This window comes from Rhinopithecus roxellana, chromosome 13 (genome assembly GCF_007565055.1).
Source record: "Rhinopithecus roxellana isolate Shanxi Qingling chromosome 13, ASM756505v1, whole genome shotgun sequence".
In the NCBI taxonomy this organism is placed as follows: domain Eukaryota; kingdom Metazoa; phylum Chordata; class Mammalia; order Primates; family Cercopithecidae; genus Rhinopithecus; species Rhinopithecus roxellana.
In genome coordinates, this window is record NC_044561.1 from 17,838,550 (window position 1) to 17,862,372 (window position 23,823).

Below are 23,823 nucleotides of genomic sequence, written 5' to 3' on the forward strand. Positions count from 1 at the left end.
GAGCCTCCCCCACCCTGGTCTTAGGCTGCATCTGGTCTTTTCACCAGCTATCTACTTGTTTAGTTGGGGTTTTCTTTCCTTTAAATCTTGCTTTGGCCAGGCCCAGTGGCTTCCAGCACTCTGGGAGGCCAAGGGTAAGAGGATTGCTGATACAAGAGTTCGAGACCAGCCTGGGCAACATGGCAAAACCCTGTCTCTACAAAAAATACAAAAACTAGCCAGGGGTGGTGGTACAGGCCTGCAGTCCTAGTTACTTGGGAGACTGAGGTGGGAGGGTCTCTTGAGCCCAGGGAGGTCGAGGCTGCAGTGAGCCATGGTCATGCTACTGCACTCTATCCTGGGCAACAGAGAGACCCTGTCTCAAAAGATCAATAATCTGTCTTGCTCTAGATGGGATTTCATTGTTGTGTGAGCCTCATTTACACAAACCTAGCTGATAGAGCCTCCACACACCTGGGCTATATGGCACAGCCTATTGCTCCTGGGCTACAAACCTGTACAACATGCGACTGTACTGAATATTGTAGGCAATTGTGACACAGTGGTTAAGGATTTGTGTATCTAAACATAGAAAAGGTATATTAAAAATATAGTATGATAGTCTTATGGGACCACTGTCATATACACTATCCACCAATGAAATGTTGTTATGCGGTGTCTGTCTACACACAGAACACACGGCAGTGACCAGGACATTTACTAGCAATGAAAACGATGTTGTCTAGAGAAAGGATGGGCCAGGTCCCAAGAAGGCCTCGGGATTCATCAGTAACTTGCCTCCCGCTTTGTGTTTCCTGCAGAAAAGCTGAAGGTAGCACGGGGACAAGTTCTGTGGACTGGAGCTCAGCAGACAATGTAAGTGAGGGGGAGCACTGTAAGGGCCAGCAGGCAGGTCCATGCCCCAGTCCAGGAGCGCCACCCTGCCCTTCACCAGCAGTGTGCCAGTTCTCAGGGTGGAGGGCAGATACCTGGAAGCTGAGGGGGCGCTCTGGCCTCTGCTGACGGGGGTGTCCCCACTTCTGTGGCAGGTACTAGATGGTGCCTCGCTCGTGCCCAAGGGTTCGTCCAAAGTCAAGAGGCGAGTCCGCATCCCCAACAAGCCCAACTACAGCCTTAACCTCTGGAGCATCATGAAGAACTGCATCGGTCGGGAGCTCTCCAGGATCCCCATGCCGGTGGGTGGCTCGGGCAGGGCAGCCCTGGCAGGTCCTCTGGGGCTGCTTTCCTGTGCATGGATGAGAAGTAATGGCCTGTGTGAAGTACACACAGCCTTGGAGTGTCATTTTCTTAATGGCACCTGGGGAGCATGTAACTAATTATCTAATCACGTACATAGACATTCCCCAATCTTCCAAAGTACAGGGATCTTTGGGCTCTGACAGAAGGAGCCAGGGAGAAGCTCTGCATGGATCAGCAACCTGGGGAGCCCCAGAGCACCTCTGGATCTCACGGGGCCTTACCATGTCCCAGCTGTCCCGATCTGTAGATGGGGAGTGGCAGGATGGGGCTGTGTGTAGAGGGGTGGCCCCTCCTTCAGCTGGCAGCCATCCCTGGTGCCATCCCAAGGAAATGCAGACTCAGTGTGGTCACACAGTGGGCTGAGGGCAGAACTTGGATCTTCATGCCACCTGGCTACGGTGGCATCTCCACCAGGCCAGATGGTTCTGCTGTGTGACCCAGAACGAGTTCCTTAATATCTCCAGCCTCTGTGTCCACATCTGTAGAGTGGGGAGAATCACAACACCCCCTTCACAGTGTCCGGGAGGATGGAGCAAGATAACACGAGGAAGCTGAGACTCATACCCGATGGCATCATGGTGGGGAGAGTGACCCTGCCCTATGTGACACTGAGACAGGGGCCCTGGGCCTAACCCATCCTGTGCCAGGTCCTATCACAGCTCAGAACATGGGGAAGACCCACTTCCTCCACCCACAGACTCATGTGCTCATTCACTCATTCTCTCACTGCTTCCTAAGATTTGGCACTGAAGATACAGCAGTGGGCCAGGCAGAACCCCTGGCCTTGGTGGGTGTCCATCCGAGCAGAGGAGAGCGACAGCAAACATGATAAAAGTGTGTAGGATGCAGCAGACCAGAAAGCGGGGAGGGCTGTGAAGAAAACAGGCAGGAGGGGCCAGGGAGGTGATGGTTTGGGGGCCGCAGTGTTGGACAGGGCCATCAGAGGAGCCTCACTGTGAAGGTGCCGTCTGAGCAGGGATGTCCCTGAATATTTGAGAAAAGCAAGGGCACCGTGCCAAGCCGGGGCTGGTGCCCAGCCTGACTGCCCACCTGCCCACCCACAGGTGAACTTCAACGAGCCCCTGTCCATGCTCCAGCGGCTGACAGAGGACCTGGAGTACCACCACCTGCTGGACAAGGCGGTGCACTGCACCAGCTCGGTGGAGCAGATGTGCCTGGTGGCCGCCTTCTCTGTGTCCTCCTACTCCACCACGGTGCACCGCATCGCCAAGCCCTTCAACCCCATGCTGGGGGAGACCTTCGAGCTAGACCGCCTCGACGACATGGGCCTGCGCTCCCTCTGTGAGCAGGTGAGCGGGCTAGGCTGGCGCTGGGTGGTGCCCGCCCACACTCTGGCCAAGCTGTTCCTGCCAGGCCCAAGGTGACAAATGGGATGCAGCCTCTGACCCCCACTGCCCATACCCAAGGGGCCATCAAGCTGAGGTCCAGCTGGGAAGCATGGCCTCCCATGGCAGGGGCAGCACAGGGCTTCCTGGAGATGGCGAGGGGCATGAGAGCACAGCACGGTGAGGACAGGGTCAGGCCTGGTTGCAGAGACGGGGAGGATAAGCTCCAGGCCAGGGTGCTGTGGAGCAGAGGTGGAGGGGCATCTGTGGGCACTGCTGGGGAGGAGCATGGGGGCACCACTGAGCTGAAGGCAGCTGGCAGGAGGAGCCTGGGTGCAGTGGGATGGACTCTGCCCCAGCCAGTGACAGCAGCCTGTCCCAGCCACCCCTTCCCCACGGAGACATGCCAAGACCCAGGCCCAGGAGCCTCAGCAGTGGCAGCCCCATGCTGAACCTGGGCGTCCTGGTTGAAAACGAGGTGATTCTGTTGGTGCCAGCATTGCCCTGGCTTCTGGCATGAGCATGGGACGCTGGCCATTCAGATCCTGGTGCTAGTTGAAGAGGCTGCAGCTGCTGCAAGGCCCTGTTAGGAGGCGGCCGCAGTGACCCACGCAGGGGTGCGGTGGCCAGACCTGGGTGAAGGGGGAGGCCGGAACACTGGCAGCTTTTGAAGAATAAGCCAGCTGGTTTGCCGACGCTTTGGATATGGGGGTGGGAGGCAGTCAGGGTGATCCCAGGTCCTTGGCCTGAACCCTGGAGTGAATGTATTTCTCCATTCAGCAGAGGTTAGATGCCCTTGACATGCCAGGTGCTGCTCAGGCATGGAGGTTTCAGCTGGGAAGTGAACAGACGCGGCTCCAGTTCTTATGGGGCTGGGAAAGCAGGGTGGATACTGTGGCTGCTTCCAGCTCTTTTGGGTGGTCAAGGAGCAGCTTTGCTGATGCAGAGAGTGTGAAGGGAGGAAACGAAAGGAGGGTGGAGAAGCAGCAGCTGGAGGTGTGGTACACCTGGGGTGGGGCCTGCCTCCTGACCTGCCAGAGGAGCCCTCTCCTGTAATGGAGGGAGTGGCCCACAGGGAGGCCTGGGGAGGTGGAGGTGGGAGTGGAGGGGGCAGATACTGGATGCATTTTGAAGGAAGGGCAGGCAGGCTTTGCTCAGGGTTAGAGGAGGAGCATTAGGAGAGCCATAGAGGCTGCAGAGCATTTGGTGTGAGTGGTTGGAAGGGCAGGATGCTGAAGTGTAGGTGAGGAGGAGGCAGAGCTTCCCACGGGCTCCTTGGGGAGGCATCAGCTGAGTTCAGGGCCAGCTCACCATCTCCCAGGGTGGTTTGCAGCTGGGCCTGCACTCCTGGGGCATAGGAAGCAAGTAGGCACCTTTTTCGGAGACAGGAAGTTAGGCGAGGCACACTAGGGGCAGCGGGAGCCCGGCTCTGCCCTGGTCGGTCTCTGCCTGTCTGAGGGGAGGTGTTCAGGGGCAGCTGGAGGCCAGGGGCAGGGCTAGGCTAGGGCTGCTGTCCTGGGGAGTAGACTTAGGAGAGGGAAGCCTGGGTCCCACGGCCACAGGAGCATGGAATAAGGAAGAACAGACAAGGGAAGTTTGGTGGCACTGCCAGTGAGGCAGGGGAGGGCTGGGCCGGGGACAGTGCATTGATGTGGATGCCTGCTCTGGAGCCAAGCTGGCCAGGGCCCAACTGCCCCTTGGCTAAAATCACACTGCCAGTCTGGGCCCCCTTGATATAACATGGCACAGCAGCCGCACCGGGCATGTGGGGAGGATTAGATGAGAAGTGGACATGGAACCCTCAGCACAGTGTGACACCCTTTGTTTTATCAGCCCTCAGTGCACCTGTCACAGGCATGTCTGAGGCATGAGGTCTGCCATCACCCCTATTTCACAGCCCAGGAGCCAGGCACTGAGAGGCTCAGGACAGCACCCAGATGCTTTTCTGCTCAAGGCAGTGCCTTCCTGGGGACCTGCCTTGGGTCCATGGCCACCTGAGGAACAGCCAGGACTGCTCCTATGGCCACAGAGCTGTGCCTGCTGAGACAGCACAAGCTGTCCCTCCCTGGCTGGGGGAGGTGGAACCTGGGCTCATGTCTGGCAGATGCTCACGTCCTATGGGTCTGGTCTCAGGTGAGCCACCACCCCCCCTCAGCTGCGCACTACGTGTTCTCCAAGCATGGCTGGAGCCTCTGGCAGGAGATCACCATCTCCAGCAAGTTCCGGGGAAAATACATCTCCATCATGCCGCTAGGTGAGCTGGGGCCCGGTGCCTTCCTGGGACAGAGACATTCTGCCTAAGAGGGAGGATTCTGGTGATGCAAAAGCCAGCTGGGGGCTTCCAAGGGAGGCCTCCCTGTAGGCCTGCCTCTCCAACCCCCAGCCTGGTTCTCAAGACACCAGGCCTAAGGGCAGACTGGCCAGAGCCCTGCATGGGGGGCATGACCTCTGACCTGTCCCCCACCTCCAGGTGCCATCCACTTAGAATTCCAGGCCAGTGGGAACCACTACGTGTGGAGGAAGAGCACCTCAACTGTGCACAACATCATCGTGGGCAAGCTCTGGATCGACCAGGTCAGGGGCACCCTTGGGGAGGGGGTGTATGGCCCGGGGGCTGGCCGCTGACCACTGCCCTCCTTCGCTAGTCAGGGGACATCGAGATTGTGAACCATAAGACCAATGACCGGTGCCAGCTGAAGTTCCTGCCCTACAGCTACTTCTCCAAAGAGGCAGCCCGGAAGGTAAGCAGGACCAGCCACCTCTGAGCACCCCAGGGGGCCCAGGGCAGAGTGTGCGCCTATGCTGGTCCTGCCAATGTCCACAGGTGACAGGAGTGGTGAGTGACAGCCAGGGCAAGGCCCACTATGTGCTGTCTGGCTCGTGGGATGAACAAATGGAGTGCTCCAAGGTTGTGCATAGCAGTCCCAGCAGCCCCAGCTCTGACGGGAAGCAGAAGACAGTGTACCAGACCCTATCAGCCAAGCTGCTGTGGAAGAAGTACCCGCTGCCGTGAGTAGGGCTGGCAGGGGCCCCGCCACAGGCATAGGACAGGGGTCAAAGGAGAGGGAAGGAGGACAGTGGACAGAAAGCAACTGACAGGCACAGGAGGTCGGGAGGGTTCAGACATGGGCAGAGAACAATAATATGCAGCCGACATCCCAGTGTGAAGGCAGATACCCAACAGTAAATAAATGTGAAACTATCAAACACTATGCACAGACTTTAAGTGAGGTGATAGGACAGAGCCCCTCCCTGTTCCTCCCTACAAGAAATAAAAAACATATTTGAAAATAACCATAGGAAATAGAAAACTATAAAATGTGGCATAGGAAAGTCCTAATAGAACAAATAGAAATTTGACAAAGAAAAATAATAACTGAAATTGAGAACCCTATGGAATGGTTTAGTAGCTAGAATCTATCACCTGAACACAGGTCAGAAGATGTGATAGAACTGAATTTAAAGAGACAAAACCCAGAAAAGACAAGAAGCTACAGGGAAAAGACAGAGTGAGGTCCCTGGAGCAGGCTCCCTGGCCTCCACTGGGAACTAGTTTGAGTGCAGAGTCTCCCGTCAGACCTCCTGCAATGGAATCTTGTAAGCTTGCTCAGCAAGATTGAGAGCAGGGTTTGGCATACTTCTAGCAAGAGTCCCAAAAGGGAAGAGGAACTGTACCTGAAGATAAAATAACAAAGAACTTCCTGCACCTAAATCTATGCAGTGAAACTAAATCAGAGGAAACTATTAAGCAGCCAGATTTTAAAAAGACATCACTTTCCAAGGAGCTGTTCCCTTATCAACAGAAATGGGAGCTTGAAGACAGTCAAGTGATATCTTCCGTGAGCTGAAAGATGCACTGCCAGCCTAGAATTATACACCCAGGGGGACCATCTTTAAAGAATGAAGGTGAAATCAAGGCATTTTCAGGCAAACAAAAAGCTTAGTTTGGCACCAGCAGACCTGCATGAAAGGATATACCTCAGGCAGGAGGAAACTGACCCCAGAGGGAAGATCTGAGACATGAATGAATAACAGATACTGTGCACCTACATAAATGCTGAACAAACAAGAATAATGTGGGGTATAACATTTTAGAATGCGGCTGCACAGTAAGAAGAGGAATGAAGGGAGGGAAACTGCTCAAAGGCCCCCATGCTGCCCTGGAAGAGAATCAAGATGCACATTCACTTCTGACTGTATGAAGTATGTTTATTGCTATTCCTAGGGTAACCGCTAAAATAATCCATTTAGCTGGAATCCCAGAAGAAGAATTTAAAAAAAAAACGAAGAGGGAGATATAATGAAGATAAATTTCCCAGAGTAAAAGCAAAGGATGAAAGACCCTGTACTGAAGTATGCTCAAGACAAGAAATAAAGAAAAATGTTCATCTAGATCATGCGATAGTCAAAATGAAGACCGAAGAAAAATATTCTAATAGCTTCCAGAGAGGAGCAAAAGATTTTAGTCAAGGATAAAGAATCAGACTGACATCAGATTTTTCAACAACCAACACTGGATTAGTATTTTCTAAGTTACAAAATTAGAAAGCAGAATTTTCTATTTAGTCAAAGTATCGTTCACATATGGGGCCCTATCCTTTGGCATGCAGCCTCAGAAGTTTTGCCACACAAAAACCCACAATGAAAACAGTATTGGGCCAGGTGCGGAGGCTCATGCCTGTAATCCCAACACTTTGGGAGGCGGAGGCAAGCGGATCACTTGAGGTTAGGAGTTCAAGACTACCCTGGCCAACATGGTAAAACCCCATCTCTACTAAAAATACAAAAATTAGCCAGGCATGGTGGTGGGCACCTATAATCCCAGCTACTCAAGAGGCTGAGGCATGAGAATCACTTGAACCTGGGAGGCAGAAGTTGCAGTGAGCTGAGATCATGCCACTGCACTCTAGCCTGGGAGAAGAAAAAAAAAAAAAAAATGAACACTGGACATAGTACTTAAAAGGGGGGAAGGGGGGAGCAAGGATGTCACAATAGATGAATAAAGGGCTTTTGTTTGCTTTTTCATTGTTTTTTGTTTTGAGATAGAGTCTCATTCTGTCGCCCAGGCTAGAGTGCAGTGGCATGATCTTGGCTCACTGCAACCTCTGTCTCCCAGGTTCAAGCAATTCTCCTGCCTCAGTCTCCCGAGTAGCTAAGAGTACAGGGGCATGCTACTATGCCCGGCTAATTTTTGTATTTTTAGTAAAGACGGGGTTTCACCATGTTGGCCAGGCTGGTCTTGAACTCTCGACCTCAAGTGATTGGCACACCTTGGCCTCCCAAAGTGCTAGGACTACAGGTGTGAGCCACCACACCCAGTCTAAAAGTTATTTTTAAAATAATTGCTAGGATCAAAGAAAAAGAGAAAATATGTCCATAATAATGAAGATTTAAAAGTTTAGATAATGTTAGCATGATGGAATTTGAGGAGAAGGGGAAGGATCTCAGGGATGTGAAGAAATGCTAAGTTCTTATTGGAAGGAAGAAACATTTATAAGATTGTTAAAATAGTAAGAGAAAATTAAAAAGTAGCACAAAAATTATAAATTAACATGATAGCAATAGGCCCAAGCATTATAATAAATATAAATAGATGAAGCTTACCAGTTAAAAAGCAAACTACTGACAAACTGGATTTTTTTTTAAGAGACAGAGTCTCGCCCTATTACCCAGGCTGGTATCCAGTGGCACAATCATTGCTCACTGCAGCCTCAAACACCTAGGTTCAAGTGATCCTCCAACCTCACACTCCTGAATAGCTAGGACTACAGGCATGCACCACCATGCCTGGCTAATTTTTTAAAATTTTTTGTAGAGACAGGGTGTCACTATGTTGCTCTGTCTGATCTCAAACTCCTGGCCTCAAGTGATCCTCCAGCCTCAGCCTCTCAGAGTGCTGGGTTTACAGGCACAAGCCACCATGCCCGGCCTAACTGGATGTGTTAAAATCCAGATACCTGGACCTTCTAAGAGATTCCCAAAATATAAAGGTATACAAAAGTTGAAAGTAAAAGACACATATCATGAAAATACTAACAAAGAGTTAAAATAGCTGTATTAATATCAGGTAAAATAGACTTTAGGACAAAAGCATTATTAAGGAAGGGAAAGTTGCTATAATAAAGGTTGAGTTCATCAAAAAGGTATAATAGTTTTAAACATTATGCATATAATTAAATGCCTCAAAAATATACAAAGCACATATTGATACTTAAGGAAGAAATAGATAAATCCATCACCACAGTGGGAAATTGGGAGGTTTCTGTAAACCTCTTTCACTTGTTGATAGGTCAAATGGAAACAACTGAAAACAATCCAGCAAGTATATGGAGATCAAAACAATATAGGCTATACAGACTCATGGATACAACTCTGAGAATGTATTTTTTTCTCAAGTATACATGGAATGTATGCAAAAATTGATTGTGTACTAAACCCTAATGGAAGCCTCAAAGATTTACAGAGTAGCATACAGACCACAATCTATAAGACAAGATAGAAGTTACAAACAAACTGATCAAAACATCCCAAATATTTGGGAAAAAAATTAAGTTGCTAAATTAACAGGCAAAACAAATTAGAATGAAAAAATGAAAAACATGTAGAACTGAATGATATAAAAGATATTTGGCCGGGCGCGGTGACTCATGCCTGTAATCCCTGTACTTTGGGAAGCCGAGGCAGTTGGGGGTGGGGATCACCTGAGGTCAGGAGTTCAAGACCAGCCTGGCAAACATGGTGAAATCCTGTTTCTACTAAAAATACAAAAATTAGCCGGGCATGGTGGCATGTGCTTATAATCCCAGCTGCTTAGGAGGCTGAGGTGGGAGAATCGCTTGAACCTGGGAGGCAAAGGTAGCAGTGAGCTGAGATCGTGCCACTGTACTCTAGGCTGGACAACAGAGTGAGACTCCATCTCAGGGAAAAAAAAAAGAAAAGAAAAGAAAAAGATATTTAAACTGGCTGGATGCAACAAAGGCAATGCTTCAAAGGAAATATATTGCCTTAAATCATTTAAATAATGTTGAGGCTTTCTCCTTTCTGAGTTTCAATTCTAATATTAGATAAAGTTCAACATAGAAATCCAAAGAAAGAAGAAAAAATACTTTAAAAAGAAGAGCAAGAGCAAAAGCCTGTGCAACATAGTAAGACCTCATCGCTACAAAAAAAAAAAAAAAAAAATGTTTTTTTTTAATTTTTTCTTGATTAGACAGGCATGATGATACATGCCTGTAGTACCAGATACTCAGGAGGACTGAGGTGGGAGGGATCACTTGAGCCCATGAGGTCGAGGCTGCAGTGAGTTGTGAACACACCACTGCACTCCAGCCTGTGTGACAGAGCAAGACCCTGTCTCAGAAAATAATAATAATTTTTGGCCGGGCGCAGTGGCTCACACCTGTAATCCCAGCACTTTAGGAGGCCGAGGCGGGCAGATCACCTGAGGTCAGGAGTTTGAGACCAGCCTGACCAACGTGGAGAAACCCCGTCTCTACTAAAAATACAAAATTAGCTGGGCATGGTGACGCGTGCCTGTAATCCCAGCTACTCAGGAGGCTGAGGCAGGAGAATTACCTGAACCTGGGAAGTGGAGATTGCAGTGAGCCGAGATCACACCATTGCACTCCAGCCTGGGCAACAAGAGCAAAACTCTGTCTCAAAAATAAAAATAACAATAACAATAATAATAATTTTGGCTAGACATGGTGGTTCATGCCTCTAATCTCCTGTATTATTCCATTTTCACACTGCTATAAAGATACCACCAGAGAGATTGGGTAATTTATAAGGGAGAAAAGGTTTAATTAACTCACAGTTCTGCCTGACTGGGGAGGCCTCAGGAAACTCAATCATGGCGTAAGGCGAAGGAGAAGCAAGTACCTTCACAAGGCAGCAAGAAAAGAGCAGAGTAGGGGAAACAGCCACTTACAAAACCATCAGATCTAGTGAGAACTCACTTATTATCACAAGAATAGCATGAGGGAAACCACCCCCATGGTCCAATCACCTCCCACCAGGTCCCTCCCCTGACATGTGGGGATTACAATTTGAGATGAGATTTGGGTGGGAACACAGCCAAACCCTAGCATCCCAGCACTTTGGAAGGCTGCGGTGGGAATATTGCTTGAGTTCAAGAATTTGAGACCAGCCTGAATATGGCAAGATACCATCTTTATATTAATAATAATAAAAGCAGAAATCAATTTTTAAAAAGTCAAAAGCTGATTCTTTGAGGCACAAAAAAACTGTTAAAATAGAAAACTACTGACAAGACTGAGCAAGACAGAAATAAATATTAATGAAAAAGGTTTAATGGGACATATAAAGTATAAACGCATAATTAAAACTTAGATCGGAGGACCAAATTCTTAGAAAAATATAACAAGAACTAACTCCAGCTGGGCACAGTGGCTCATGCCTATAATCCCAGCACTTTGGAAAGCAAAGGCAGTTGGATCGCTTAAGCCCATGAGTTCAACACCAACGTGGGCAACAGCAAGACCCTGTCTCTACAAAAAAAAAATTTTTTTTAATTAGCCATGTGTGGTGGTACACATCTGTAGTCCCAGCTACTCAGGAGGCTGAGGCAGGAGGGTTACTTGAGCCCAGGAGGTCGAGGCTGCAGTGAGCCATGACTGCTACTGCATACCAGCCTGGGTGACAAAGCAGACTCTGTCTCAAAAAAAAAGAAAGAAAAAACTGACTCTAGAAGAAATTAAAAACACGAACAGTCCTATAATAAAGTAACTGAAGCAATAGTTTAAAAATTACCATAAAGAAAACACAAGGCCCAGATAATTTTACAGGTGAATTCTCCCAATTGTTTCAGAAACATATTATTCCAATTTTATATAAAGTGTTCTAGATCATAGAAAAAGGAAATATTCACCTCTCCTATACTGTGAGGTCAGGATAACCCTCATACCAAATTAGACTAAACTAGCAGTAGGAAAACAAAAGTTCTACCCTATTTCACCTATAGTAATAAATATATAAGCAAAACTCCAAAACAAGATATCAGAAAATCCAATCCAACAGTGTATAAAAAAGATAGCATTCTATAATCAGATCGAATCTATCCTGGGTATACAGAATGATTTTATATTAGAAAATTCATAGAGTAAACATATTAACAGATTTCAATAGATTCAGAAAAAGTGTTTTAGGTGCCTAGATACAAGATTAATATACAAAAGCCAGTTGCACTTCAGCAAACAACTAGAAAAATGCAATTTAAGATAAGACACCAAGGCCAGGCGCAGTGGCTCACGCCTATAATCCCAGCACTTTGGGAAGCCAAGGCAGGCAGATCACCTGAGGTCGGGAGTTTGAGACCAGCCTGACCAACATGGAGAAACCCCATCTCTACTAAAAATACAAAATTAGCCAGGCGTGGCGGCACATGCCTGTAATCCCAGCTACTCCGGAGGCTGAGGCAGGAGAATCACTCGAACCCAGGAGGCGAAGGTTGTGGTAAGCCGAGATCACACCATTGCACTCCAGCCTGGGCAACAAGAGCAAAACTCCATCTCAAAAAAAAAGAAAAAAATACCAATTAACAGCATATAACATCAAGAACCTTGCAATAAATCTTATAATATATTCAAGACCTCTATAGAAAACATTATAAAGCTTTAATGAGATACCAAAGAAGAGCTAAATAAATGGAGAAAGATATAACGTTCATGGATAGAAAGTATTGTAAAGATGTCATGATCTAAAAAATCAGTAAATCAAACAAAACCCCAATAGGGACTTTCATGGAACTTGATATTAGAATTTTTAAACTTATATTGAGGAATAAAGGGCCAAGACATTTCTGAAGAAGACCAAAGAAGACTTACCCTACTAGATACCAGGATTTTTATTTTGAAACTCCAGTGGAACAGAATAGTGAGCCCAGAAACAGACCCTTGGATATATGTACCTCTGATATATGATATGACAAAGGTGGCAAGATGGAATGGCTCACCAAATGGATATGGGTAAAAATGATTATCCCTATGGAAAAAGATGTACTTAATCCCTCCCTCACATTATAAAGAAAATCAACTCCAAATAATGGCCTAACAATAATATTAAGTTTGACTTATTGTAAACAATGACTTAATAAGTTTAAAAGGATAAATATCTTTTAGACCCTAAAGAAATATTAAGACACAAGCATTCATATATTTGACCATATTAAAGTACTTTTGTTCATTGAGAACTTTACTCACTAAAAGGCAATTTAAAGAAAGTGAAAAGACGATGCATAAACAAACTTGGAGAAGGTAATCATAATACCTACCTACACTTGACAGAGGATTATTATCAAGAATACAGAGTATTTTATCACAGTTAAAAATAATAATTTTTAAAAGATCACATAAAGAACTTTTTTTGAGATGGAGTCTCACTCTGTCACCCAGCCTGGAGTACAGTGGTGTGATCTCAACTCACTGCAACCTCTGCCTCCCGGGTTCAAGCGATTCTCCTGCCTCAGCCTTCTGAGGAGCTGGGATTACAGGTGTGCACCACCATGCCTGACTAATTTTTGTATTTTTAGTAGAGACAGGGTTTTGCCATATTGGCCAGGCTGGTCTCAAATTCCTGACCTCAGGTGATCTGCCCACCTCTGCCTCCCAAAGTGCTGGAATTACAGGCAAGAGCCACCACGCCCAGCCCACATATAGAACTTCTAATCAACAAATAATGTAAAAGTAATGGGAAAATGTACAAGAGTCATGAACAAGAATTTTGCAGAAAAAACATATATGGACAGTCACCATATAAAAACCATATACGTTGAAGAAGCCATAGATCTATAGTATCTCTGATACATTGCTGCTGGCAATGTAAATTGGCACAACACTTGGGAAAACAGTTTGGCTTTACCTCCTAAAGATGAACAATCCACCAGGTGTGATGGCTCACGCCTGTAATCCCAGCACTTTGGGAGGCCAAGGCAGGTGGAACACCTGAGGTCAGGAGTTTGAGACCAGCCTGGCCAACCTGGTGAAACCCTGTCTCTACTAAAAATATAAAAATTAGCCAGGCATAGTGGCACACGCCTGTAATCCACATACTACTCCAAAGGCTGAGGCAGGAAAATTGCTTGAACCTGGGAAGTGGAGGTTGCAGTGATTCGAGATGGCGCCACTGCACTGCACTCCAGCCTGGATGACAACAGTGAAACTCTACCCCCTGCGAAAAAAGATGAACAATCACATAGTCATAACACAGTAATTCTACTTCTAAAAATATACTCAAGAGAAATTCTTGCAAATGTACAACAGGACTTATGCATACGACTATGCATGAGACTATTCTAATAAAAACTTGGAAACAACACAAATTTATTGAATGAATAACTGTGGTACATTTGTATGAAGGAATATATACAGTAGCTAAAACTAAACCCTAGTAACATGAAGCAATATAGGTAAATCTTAGCAACATAACAAGAAAAAAAAAAGCAGAAGGTGTTGCAGCAGTACTGGTGATGGCCACGGTTCCCGTAGCCAGAAGGAGTTGCCCACAGAGCCCCCCACGCAGCATACATATAGGAAATCTACCTTTTAATATGGTTCAGGGTGATATAGATGCTATCTTTAAGGATCTCAGCGTAAGGAGTATACGGGTAGTCAGAGACAAAGACACAGATAAATTTAAAGGATTCTGCTATATAGAATTCAATGAAGTGGATTCCCTTAAGGAAGCTTTGACATACGATGGTGCACTGTTGGGCAATCAGTCACTTCATGTGGACACTGCAGAAGGCAGAAAACAAGATAAAAGTGGCTCTGGATTCAGAAAAGGTGGCCCAGAGGACGAGGCTTCAGGGATGACTTCTTAGGAGGCATGGGAGGTAGTCACCCAGATGACTGGCAAACAGGCCCCGCAATGGGCACCCACGTCAGAGATGATCCTCCCCTCCACGGATCCAACATGGATTTCAAAGAACAGACAGAGGAGGGAAGAGCACAAAGACCACGACTCCAGCTTAAACCTTGAATGGTTGTGACACTCCTCAATCAAGTAGCCAATCCCAAGTCTGCTATCTTCAGGGGTGCCAGACCCAGAGCGGAATTCATCCACAAGGAGCAAGAATGAGCCTGTGGTTGGGAGGGAATGGGACTTGGGGGGTTGGAGCAGGACCACAGGCTGATGAGTCCCTGGGCCATGTTCCTGCTGCTTCCACTTCCGCCCCTGCCACTGGCCTCCCCACAGTGGAAACACAGCTTGTTGAGTGCGTGCCAGCTGTTAACAAGTGGTTTTTAGTACATGGTGGGCTTTGCTGTATCTATGTAGCGCCTGTTCGTCTGTTTTTTTCTTTCTACCACTGCTTCCCCATTTTCCTTCTGTCCTTTTCCTCCCAGCTCCTTGTTTTCCTAGCAGCACATGGGGTTCCCCCGACGTTCGGAAGTGGCCGTGTGGGGGAGTCATTTGGGCTGCGGTGCTGCATCATTTTTCTCCTTGGCTTTCTCTTTTTACCTTAGACACTGGCCTGACTCCAGGCGTTTCCTTTCATTTCTTCAGTGTTTCTCTTCTGACCTGCATGTTGAGTTCTGTATTGTGTTGGCTTCCAACAAAAACCAGAAGTCACTGACAGACTGAACTGCAGTATAGTATTCAGCTGTGATGGACATAGAGAATTGGAGGCACCTTGTTTTCACAACTAGGATAAAAACAGCTGTTAATCCTTGCAGGGTCCTTTCCATTCCTATTGAGAGGGAGCCCTGGCTCCATGACCCCTTCCCAAAGTGGACTGTCCAAAGGGATAGGCTCACATGAGAAACAGCGAGACCTGAAAGTGGAGACCATGGAATAGTGGTGGGGAGTCCATGGAGAAGATACAGTGAATGTTCGTATGCGTTCACGTGTTTTTGTTACTGCTCTTTCGAGGCTGTGTCCCAGCTAGTTCACTCCTTTCACCAGACATGGTCAAGGTTCCCCTCTCTGGCCAGCTGCAGCGAATGGCCAGATGGTTTCTTTTCTGCTGGGCCGAGGCACTTTGGGGGTTGGAGGGTAGTGCCAGCACTGCACTTGGTTGACTGCAGCGCTGACACAGCGTTTCCCCAAATCCCTGTTGCCTGTGTGTTTGTGTTTATCTGTTCCTAATATAGACAACATAACGAGATAACTGTGCTTCCCACCTCCCCTTCAATCCATAGCCAAAATGGGTCTAGAATCTGGTACTTTACTCATTTCCCTTGATAAATGAAATTGTACTATGCAGAGCTGTCAGGAAACTTCAGATAACCGTATAGGACTTCAGCTGTCTAGGTCTGTGGCTGCATCTTGGGGCACACTTGATTGTTCCCATGTGCAGGGTTCAGCACTTACCTGGGAGTGGTAGGGGTTAGGCTTTTGAGCTTGAATGCCTATGTGTGAACAGATGAAAAATCCTTCAGTACCCAAAATCCCAGTCTTCCCTTTGGGGAGAAGTTGGGGGGTGGCTGGCAGCAAGGGCCTAGGAAAGAGACCCTTGCCGGGTGATGGCAGGGAGGGGTGGGGCGCCCAGCGGAGTGTGCTTAGTAATTGGTCACTGGCTGTCATCCTTGGCTTCTCCTACTGTGTCTTTGTTACAAGTCCTCAGCAATCCACAGAACTAACTCTCCTTCCTTCTACCTGTCAGCTTCTCTGCTTCTGAGATAAGAACCATTTCTGTAACACCAATACTTAAGAAAGACATGCATTATGTGGTGTAATCAAACCTGATGCTTTCAGATCATCTACTTACATCTTCAATGTGGATAAGATAAAGAAACAAAACAAATGCATCTAAACTTCTGGGCAATCCAGTTGATTTTTAAATGTAAGAATGGAATTCCAAACACAACACATTCAGCTATATGACAGAAAGTAAATCTATGGATATGGTATTTTGTGAAGGATCTTTTCAACAAAAGAAATCCTTACATAATGTACACACACACACACACACACACACACACACATTAGGAAAGCTGGACTAACTACAACCCAAGTAGAGAAAATATGAACAAGGCCTGCTGGACAGTTACACAACCTTGCACTCAACAACTGTGGCAAATGCGTTCTCTTCAATCACATGGAACGTGTGCAAAAATTGCCCATATACTGGGCCATAAAGCAAATTTCAAAGGACTGAAATTATGCCAAGTATATTGTCTGACTCCAAGGCAATTATGCTAGAAAAAAATGACTAGAAAAATCCTCATATAGGCTGGGCATGGTCGCTCATGCCTGCAATCCCAACACTTTGGGAGGCCATGATGGGCAGATCAATTGAGGTCAGGGGTTCAAGACCAGTCTGGCCAACATGACAAAACCCCATCTCTACTAAAAATACAATAAAATTAGCTGGATGTGGTGGTATGCCCTGAAATCCCAGCTACTCAGGAGGCTAAGGCCAGAGAGTTGATTGAACCCAGGAGGCGGAGGTTGCGGTGAGCGGAGATCAGGCCACTTCACTCCAACCTTGGCCACAAAGTGAGACCCGTTTTTGTTTTGTATTTTTTGAGACGGAGTCTCGAACTGTCGCCCAGGCTGGAGTGCAATGGTGTGATCTCGGCTCACCGCAACCTCCGCCTCCCAGGGTTCAAGCAATTCTCCCGCCTCAGCCTCCTGAGTAGATTACCTGGGATTACAGGTGCCTGCCACCATGCCCAGCTAATTTTTAGTAGAAACGGGGTTTCACTCTGTTGGCCAGGCTGGTCTCGAACTTATGACCTCGTGATCCACGGGCCTCAGCCTCCCAAAGCGCTGGGATTACAGGCGTCAGACACCGCGCCCGGTGGAGGCCCTGTCTTCAAACAATTTTAAAAAAAGAGGCCAGGCACTGCAGCCTGGGCAATAAGAGTGTAACTGTTGGCCGGGCGCAGTGGCTCAAGCCTGTAATCCCAGCACTTTGGGAGGCCGAGGCGGGCGGATCACGAGGTCAGGAGATCGAGATCATCCTGGCTAACACCATGAAACCCCGTCTCTACTAAAAATACAAAAAATTAGCCGGGCGAGGTGGCGGGCGCCTGTAGTCCCAGCTACTCGGAGGCTGAGGCAGGAGAATGGCGTAAACCCGGGAGGCGGAGCTTGCAGTGAGCCGAGATCATGCCTGGGCGACAAAGAGAGACTCCGTCTCAAAACAAAACAAAAAGTGAAACTGTCTCAAAAAAGAAGAAGAAAAAAAAACATAATAGAAAAGAAGAAAAGCCAGGAAATACTAAGCTAGACAATTCCCAGAGAAGTCTAATGTGGCAAAACGGCGGCAGGTTGGCCATGTGAGCATGGAAGTGTGGCGAGCAGAAAGCAGTTGTTTGCAGCCACTGGGTTCCGGCGGGTGGGCTCACTGGGGTGGGCCCAAGGCCAGAGGGAGTCCTGGAGGCCGGGAGCTGCAGGGTGGGGAGAGCGGCCTTGCAGGCGTGGTCTTGCTCACACCTCCGCCACCGCAACTGCCACAGGGAGAACGCGGAGAACATGTACTACTTCTCAGAGCTGGCCCTGACCCTCAACGAGCACGAGGAGGGCGTAGCGCCCACCGACAGCCGCCTGCGGCCGGACCAGCGGCTAATGGAGAAGGGCTGCTGGGATGAGGCCAATACTGAGAAGCAGCGGCTGGAAGAGAAGCAGCGCCTGTCGCGGCGCCGGCGGCTGGAGGCCTGCGGACCCGGCAGCAGCTGCAGCTCGGAGGAAGGTGAGGCTGGACGGGAAGGGCGCCCCACACGGGAGGAAAGGGGTGCCCGGGTGGGGGTCCCGCGGGGACAGATTCCGGGAGAGCATGCCACCTGCCGACCCACCAGCCCACTGTGCCTGCCCAGCAGAGAAGGAGGCGGATGCCTACACGCCACTGTGGTTTGAGAAGAGGCTGGACCCGCTGACCGGGGAGATGGCCTGTGTGTACAAGGGCGGCTACTGGGAGGCCAAGGAGAAGCAAGACTGGCACATGTGCCCCAACATCTTCTGAGCGCCACCCTTGCAGCAAATACAGGCGCCTGCACAGCCCGGCCCACCTGTTCATTAATGCACTCAATTTAGTACTGAATGGTCTTTCTCCCAGCCCTTCCTGTTTCCTTTCCTATTTTTTTTTTCCCACACTTTCTTGGGACTCCCACCTTGGAAGGAGGAAGGGCTGACCTGGGTTCTCTTCAGCCCCCAGGTGCGCCGGGTCACCCGTGCCCCTTTATTATGGACCTGGGCCCTACTGGAACCCCTGCCCCAGTTACCACAACTCAGGCCGGCTGGCCCGGGCCACGGGCTGCGCAAATCACCAGCCCCCAACCCAGGGAGGAACTGGCCCCTCCTAGGGAGCCTCTTCGACTTTTTTAGAAAAATGATCTCCATTTCTTTCCAGCCATGATGTTTAGTAAATATTTTTAGTACCGCAGTTAGCAGACAGCTTTCCAAGTGTGCTTTCTTGCCACAAAAGTGTCCTGGCAAGAGCCCCTTATTTTTAAGACATCAGGAAGCCAGACCCCTTTGAGTTGGGATAATTTTGTAGCTCAATATATCAAGTCCTCGATGGTATCTGAGCTGCCCACACCCCCACCTGCCAGGGCCCCACAGAGCCCAAAACAGAAGGGGGCTACCCCAGCCCAGCAGAGCAGAGAGTTTCTGGAGCTCCCACCCACAGATGCGGGAGGCAGTACTGATGGCATCCCCCATGTGGATTTGAGGGCAGCAGTCCCTGGCCTCACCCTAGCCAGCCCAGGTGGCTCCCTCGCCCCAAGAGGCCAGGAAGGGCTGGAAGGCAGGGCCTGCAGGTGCTCCCCACCCTGAGACCCAGGCCCCAAATCAGCAATAATGAACAAACCCTTGGCCCAGCCTGGGCTGGTGACCCAGGCACCAGAGACCTTGCATCCCTCCTCATCCTAGGAGGCCCCTGGGGGTGCCCCATCTCAGTGCCCCCTGAACTCTTTATTTGCCTAATTTATATATAGAGAGATATATAAATATATATAAAATAGCTATTTTGCTTAAATTTCTACAGTATGTAAAAGTGAAAAAATGATGAAGACGGGCGCGCCTGTCTGAGTTTGGCCCTCATGTCAGCTGTGCCCTTCCCTCTCCTCATGCCCCCTTCCAGCGGCTTCTGCCAACCATGGGGGGCTGGACCACCATGGTCACTGACCCAGCCCCTCAGAATCCCACACTCCAATCCTTTCCATTTCAGTTTAGTCCTAAAAGTTCATCACAGGGTTTTTCTTTCTACTCCAGGACTGGTTTTGTTCATATATATATATATATATATATATATATATATATATATGTATATGTATATAAAAGTGAAAACACCAATGTGTGAAATGCCTTACGATGCCCACTGGAGAGGAGAGGCGGGGCGGGCTAGGGCAGGACGGCCCCACTGGGGCTCCCACAGAGCTGTGGAATGTACCTCTCCCCAACACTGTTTTGTTAGCAAGTACCTTTTGACCAGTAATAAAAAACCTTGGCTTTGGAGTTTTCCACTGCCCTGTCCCTCAGTCTCTTTGTGTCTGGGTGGAGGGGGCTAACGTAGAAGGACAGGTGACAGCCTACAAGGTGGCATGGGGATAGAGCATGGGGGGATAGAGCATGGGGTGAAACAGCAGGGGGGTCAGGGGAAGAGAGGAGGTAGGAGACCCAGGAAACTGCCCAAAGGGCTGGGGAGAGAGTTGCAGCTCTGTCAAAGGCTGCCCTGATGTTGTGGTCACAGGGCTGACCTGGACCCAGCTCTGCCCTTTGGAAGGGCAGTGTTTTAGCCAGGTGGAGACCACCAGCATCCCCCTCCCGTGTTTCAGTTTCTGAGCTGTCTAATGGGAGGCCTTCAGGGGGAAGGCCAGCCCTGGTGAGTTCCATGTCACTTGACAGCAGCAGCCTGGGTTGCACTTCCAGGTGAGGGATGGGTGGAGCAGGGCACCCCAGGGTCATCAGGGCCAGTGCTCTCACCATCTGCCTCCACACCCCAGCCCTGTGGGATCTGGGGCTGGCCCTGCACAGCTCCTTCCCTGGCTAGGCTTCCCCATCTGTGGGGCAGTGGCCACTAGCAGGGGGTCCTGGCTGAGGAGCTGGTGGGGCAGGTCTCACTGCAATAGAAGTGAGATAGAACCTCAGGATGCACCTTGACCCAGAAGGCAAGGGAGGGGACAAAGTCCAGTCTACTGAGGCAAAGAGAGGGCTCTGAAGAGCTTGAACAGGAAGTGACATCAGGGCAATGTTTTAGAAAGACTACTCTGACCAGCAGGACACAAGATCAACCTACACTCAGTGGTCCCACATACCCCAGCCATCGCTGAGTAGAAAATATAATAGAAAAAAAGATCTACAACATAGGCCATCTGACAAAAATACACAAAACCTGTAAAAGACCTTTATGGATATGACAAAGAGTACCTTAGTTAAGAGGGGAAATACATCTTCATAGATAGGTTCACATTTAGTTATGTTAGTCCCACACCTACAAATTCAACATGATCCTATCAAAATCCTACCAATAGTTCAAAAGCTTGACAAGTTGATTGTGAAATTTATATGAGAAAGTAATCGTAAAAAACAAAAAAGCAAAAAGGGGCCAAGTTCAGTGGCTCACACCTGTAATCCCAGCACTTTAGGAGGCAGATCACTTGAGGCCAGGAGTTCAAGACCAGCCTGGCCAACATGGCAAAACCCCATCTCTACTAAAAATACAAAAATTAGCCGGGGGTGGTGGTACACACCTGTAATCCCAGCTAGTTGGGAGGCTGAGGCAGAGAATTGCTTGAACCTGAGAGGCAGAGGCTGCAGTGAGCCGAGATCGTGCCACTGTACTCCAGCAAGAACTCGGGGGACGATGAGGGGACCATGTGGGCTTGACCTGCAGATGCCCAAACAAGCCGGAAGCCTACTGGGGACACACAGCTTCCTTTTTCTCCACTGCACTCTGATCACCACCTGGCTGCCATGTAGTGTATTTGTTGATGGTCTGCCTCCCTACCCCAATGGACTGTGAGCTTCATGAGAAAAGGAATCTGGTCTTATACATTGTAGCATCCCACTGCCTGGCACATGGTAAGTGCTCAGTGAATAGCTGTCGAAAGAATCTACACCAGGCCAGGAAGACCAGCTAAAGCAAACACTCAGTGGGACAACACCTGAGCAGTGGGGGTGTGACTGCAGTACCACGTTGGGAGGAGACTCAGAAATGGAACTGGGGAAGAGCCAAGCCCAGGGACCCAGGAAACTCCTGCCTCCCCTAAACTCTGGAGTCCAAATTGCTGCTCCTGACAGACTGTGGGGTAGGAGTCAGATTCTGTAAGTGGGGAAGAGAAGGCCTGAGGTTCCCTCATCTCCAGGGACATGGCTCAGCATGAGGGGAGCTGGGAGGAGAGGACAATGGAGAGATACATTTCAAAGTGGAACACAGAACAGGACCAGAGACAAACTCAATGCTATTTAACTTAATGTTTTTATGAAGCTAGCCAGCATGCATAACTTCAGCAACAAAGCCTGATAAAGACAGTGTGAAAATAAAGGGAATATATAGTTCAGTCTCATGGAAGAAAAGAATTTGCATAAATCCAAACAAGAGAATAGCAAATAGAATCTAGCCACATAGAAAATACTGAATCCCAGGTTGGTAAGGCCATGCCCAAATTAGGTTTACTGCAGAAATGCAAGAATGGCTGAATGTTGTGAAGCTTTCCATGGTAAATAATTCATTACATCAGCCAAAGGACTTCTCCTTCTGCATATGGTAAACGAGGTTCCTGGAAAATATTCCTTTGTGGAAAACTAGACAGGCTGGATAAAATTTCTTAAATGTTGGCCGGGCGCGGTGGCTCAAGCCTGTAATCCCAGCACTTTGGGAGGCCGAGACGGGCGGATCACGAGGTCAGGAGATCGAGACCATCCTGGCAAACACGGTGAAACCCCGTCTCTACTAAAAAAAAATACAAAAAACTAGCCGGGCGAGGTGGCGGGCGCCTGTAGTCCCAGCTACTCGGGAGGCTGAGGCAGGGGAATGGCATAAACCCAGGAGGCGGAGCTTGCAGTGAGCTGAGATCCGGCCACTGCACTCCAGCCTGGGCCACAGAGTGAGACTCCATCTCCAAAAAAAAAAAAAAAAAAAAAAGATTTTTTAAAACGTTAAATGCATCCATCAACTGCAAACAATGAGGAATACTCAAGTCAAAAACTAAGTGGGTATGAAAACGTGGAGAGGTAAGAAAAGGTCTGAAATATTTTATGTTGCAATATTTACAAAGCCTAATGAACTTAACTGTAAGTTTTCACTGCCTCAAAAGAGCCTCCAAAGGTAGGGCATATAATAAGAGATTTGGGGCCCCCAAGGGCTATACCTTCAATGTAATGGTGAATCCAAAATAAAATACAAGAAAAATCACTTGTCTTAAAGGTTGGTCCCGAGCAGAGAAAAACAAAATCTCCCTAAGAATCTGTAATCAGGAGTGGACCCTCAGTTAGTTTTGTAGCCCAAATACACACTACCTGAATGGCCCAATGAAACTTCTGACAGAGAACGTAACATGGTCCCAAGCTGGCAATGTTCCCAGTCACTTGGGGGAAGCAAACAAGTCCTCTCTGGAAGATATCTCCTTCATTCTAGGCCTTAGAGAACCTCAGATATGAAATTTCAGGGAAAATGAGCAGCTCACAGTATAAAATCTTCAAACACACAAAGAAACAAGCACCCACGAGAAAGGGCAACCAGAAATAACAGATACCAGAATCAGACAGAAAATTCTTCCACATAGTGAAATTATCAGACACAGAAGAGAAAATAAGCACGTTTAATATATTTCTATAAACAGGCAGCTTGAAAACAAGTGAAGAGTAAATATTCAAAAATACTAAACAAATTTCAAGAAAACGTTTTAAAATCACTAAAAATAATCCAGTGAATAGTTTTACAACAGATTGCACAGCTGAAGAGAGTATTAGTGAAGCAGAAGTGAGATCTGAAGAAATTTGGACTACAACACAGAGACATAAAGAGGTGAAAATTATCAAAGGGAAGACATGAAAGATAAGATCCCATATATGTCTGATCTATTTCAAAAGGAGAAAATAATTTTTTATGGAACAGAAGCAATCTTTGAAGAGTCATGGCTAAAAGTTTTTCAAGAAATCATAAAAAACACCAATATATAAACTTAAGCTCAACAAATCCTAATTATGGTAAATAAAAAGAAATCCACAGCTAAATACAATATGGTAAAACTGCAAGATTACTAAGACAACAAAACCTTACAAGCAGATTTTTTAAAAATTACCTTCAAAGAGCATCAATTAGGCTGGGTGCAGT

General features: G+C 48.0%; 1 protein-coding gene and 1 pseudogene across 5 annotated transcripts in view; both read left to right on the forward strand.

Moving 5' to 3' along the window:
• The window catches only part of OSBP2 (oxysterol binding protein 2), a 229,594-nt gene extending 209,807 nt beyond the window's left edge, over positions 1-19,787 (forward strand). For 4 of the 5 annotated variants that reach the window (XM_030915740.1, XM_030915739.1, XM_010360655.2 and 1 more), the window contains 9 exons: positions 801-855; positions 1,029-1,175; positions 2,304-2,549; positions 4,719-4,839; positions 5,056-5,159; positions 5,231-5,326; positions 5,410-5,594; positions 18,008-18,240; positions 18,368-19,787. In XM_030915740.1, the coding sequence (XP_030771600.1) occupies positions 801-855; positions 1,029-1,175; positions 2,304-2,549; positions 4,719-4,839; positions 5,056-5,159; positions 5,231-5,326; positions 5,410-5,594; positions 18,008-18,240; positions 18,368-18,510 (1,330 nt within the window). In that variant the 3' untranslated portion in view covers positions 18,511-19,787. Of the gene's footprint in view, positions 1-800; positions 856-1,028; positions 1,176-2,303; positions 2,550-4,718; positions 4,840-5,055; positions 5,160-5,230; positions 5,327-5,409; positions 5,595-18,007; positions 18,241-18,364 lie in introns of all 5 variants that reach the window. The other variant, XM_010360654.2, reaches the window with a different exon arrangement.
• Positions 8,002-14,681, forward strand: LOC104660368 (annotated as a pseudogene).
• Positions 19,788-23,823: the final 4,036 nt, after the last annotated feature.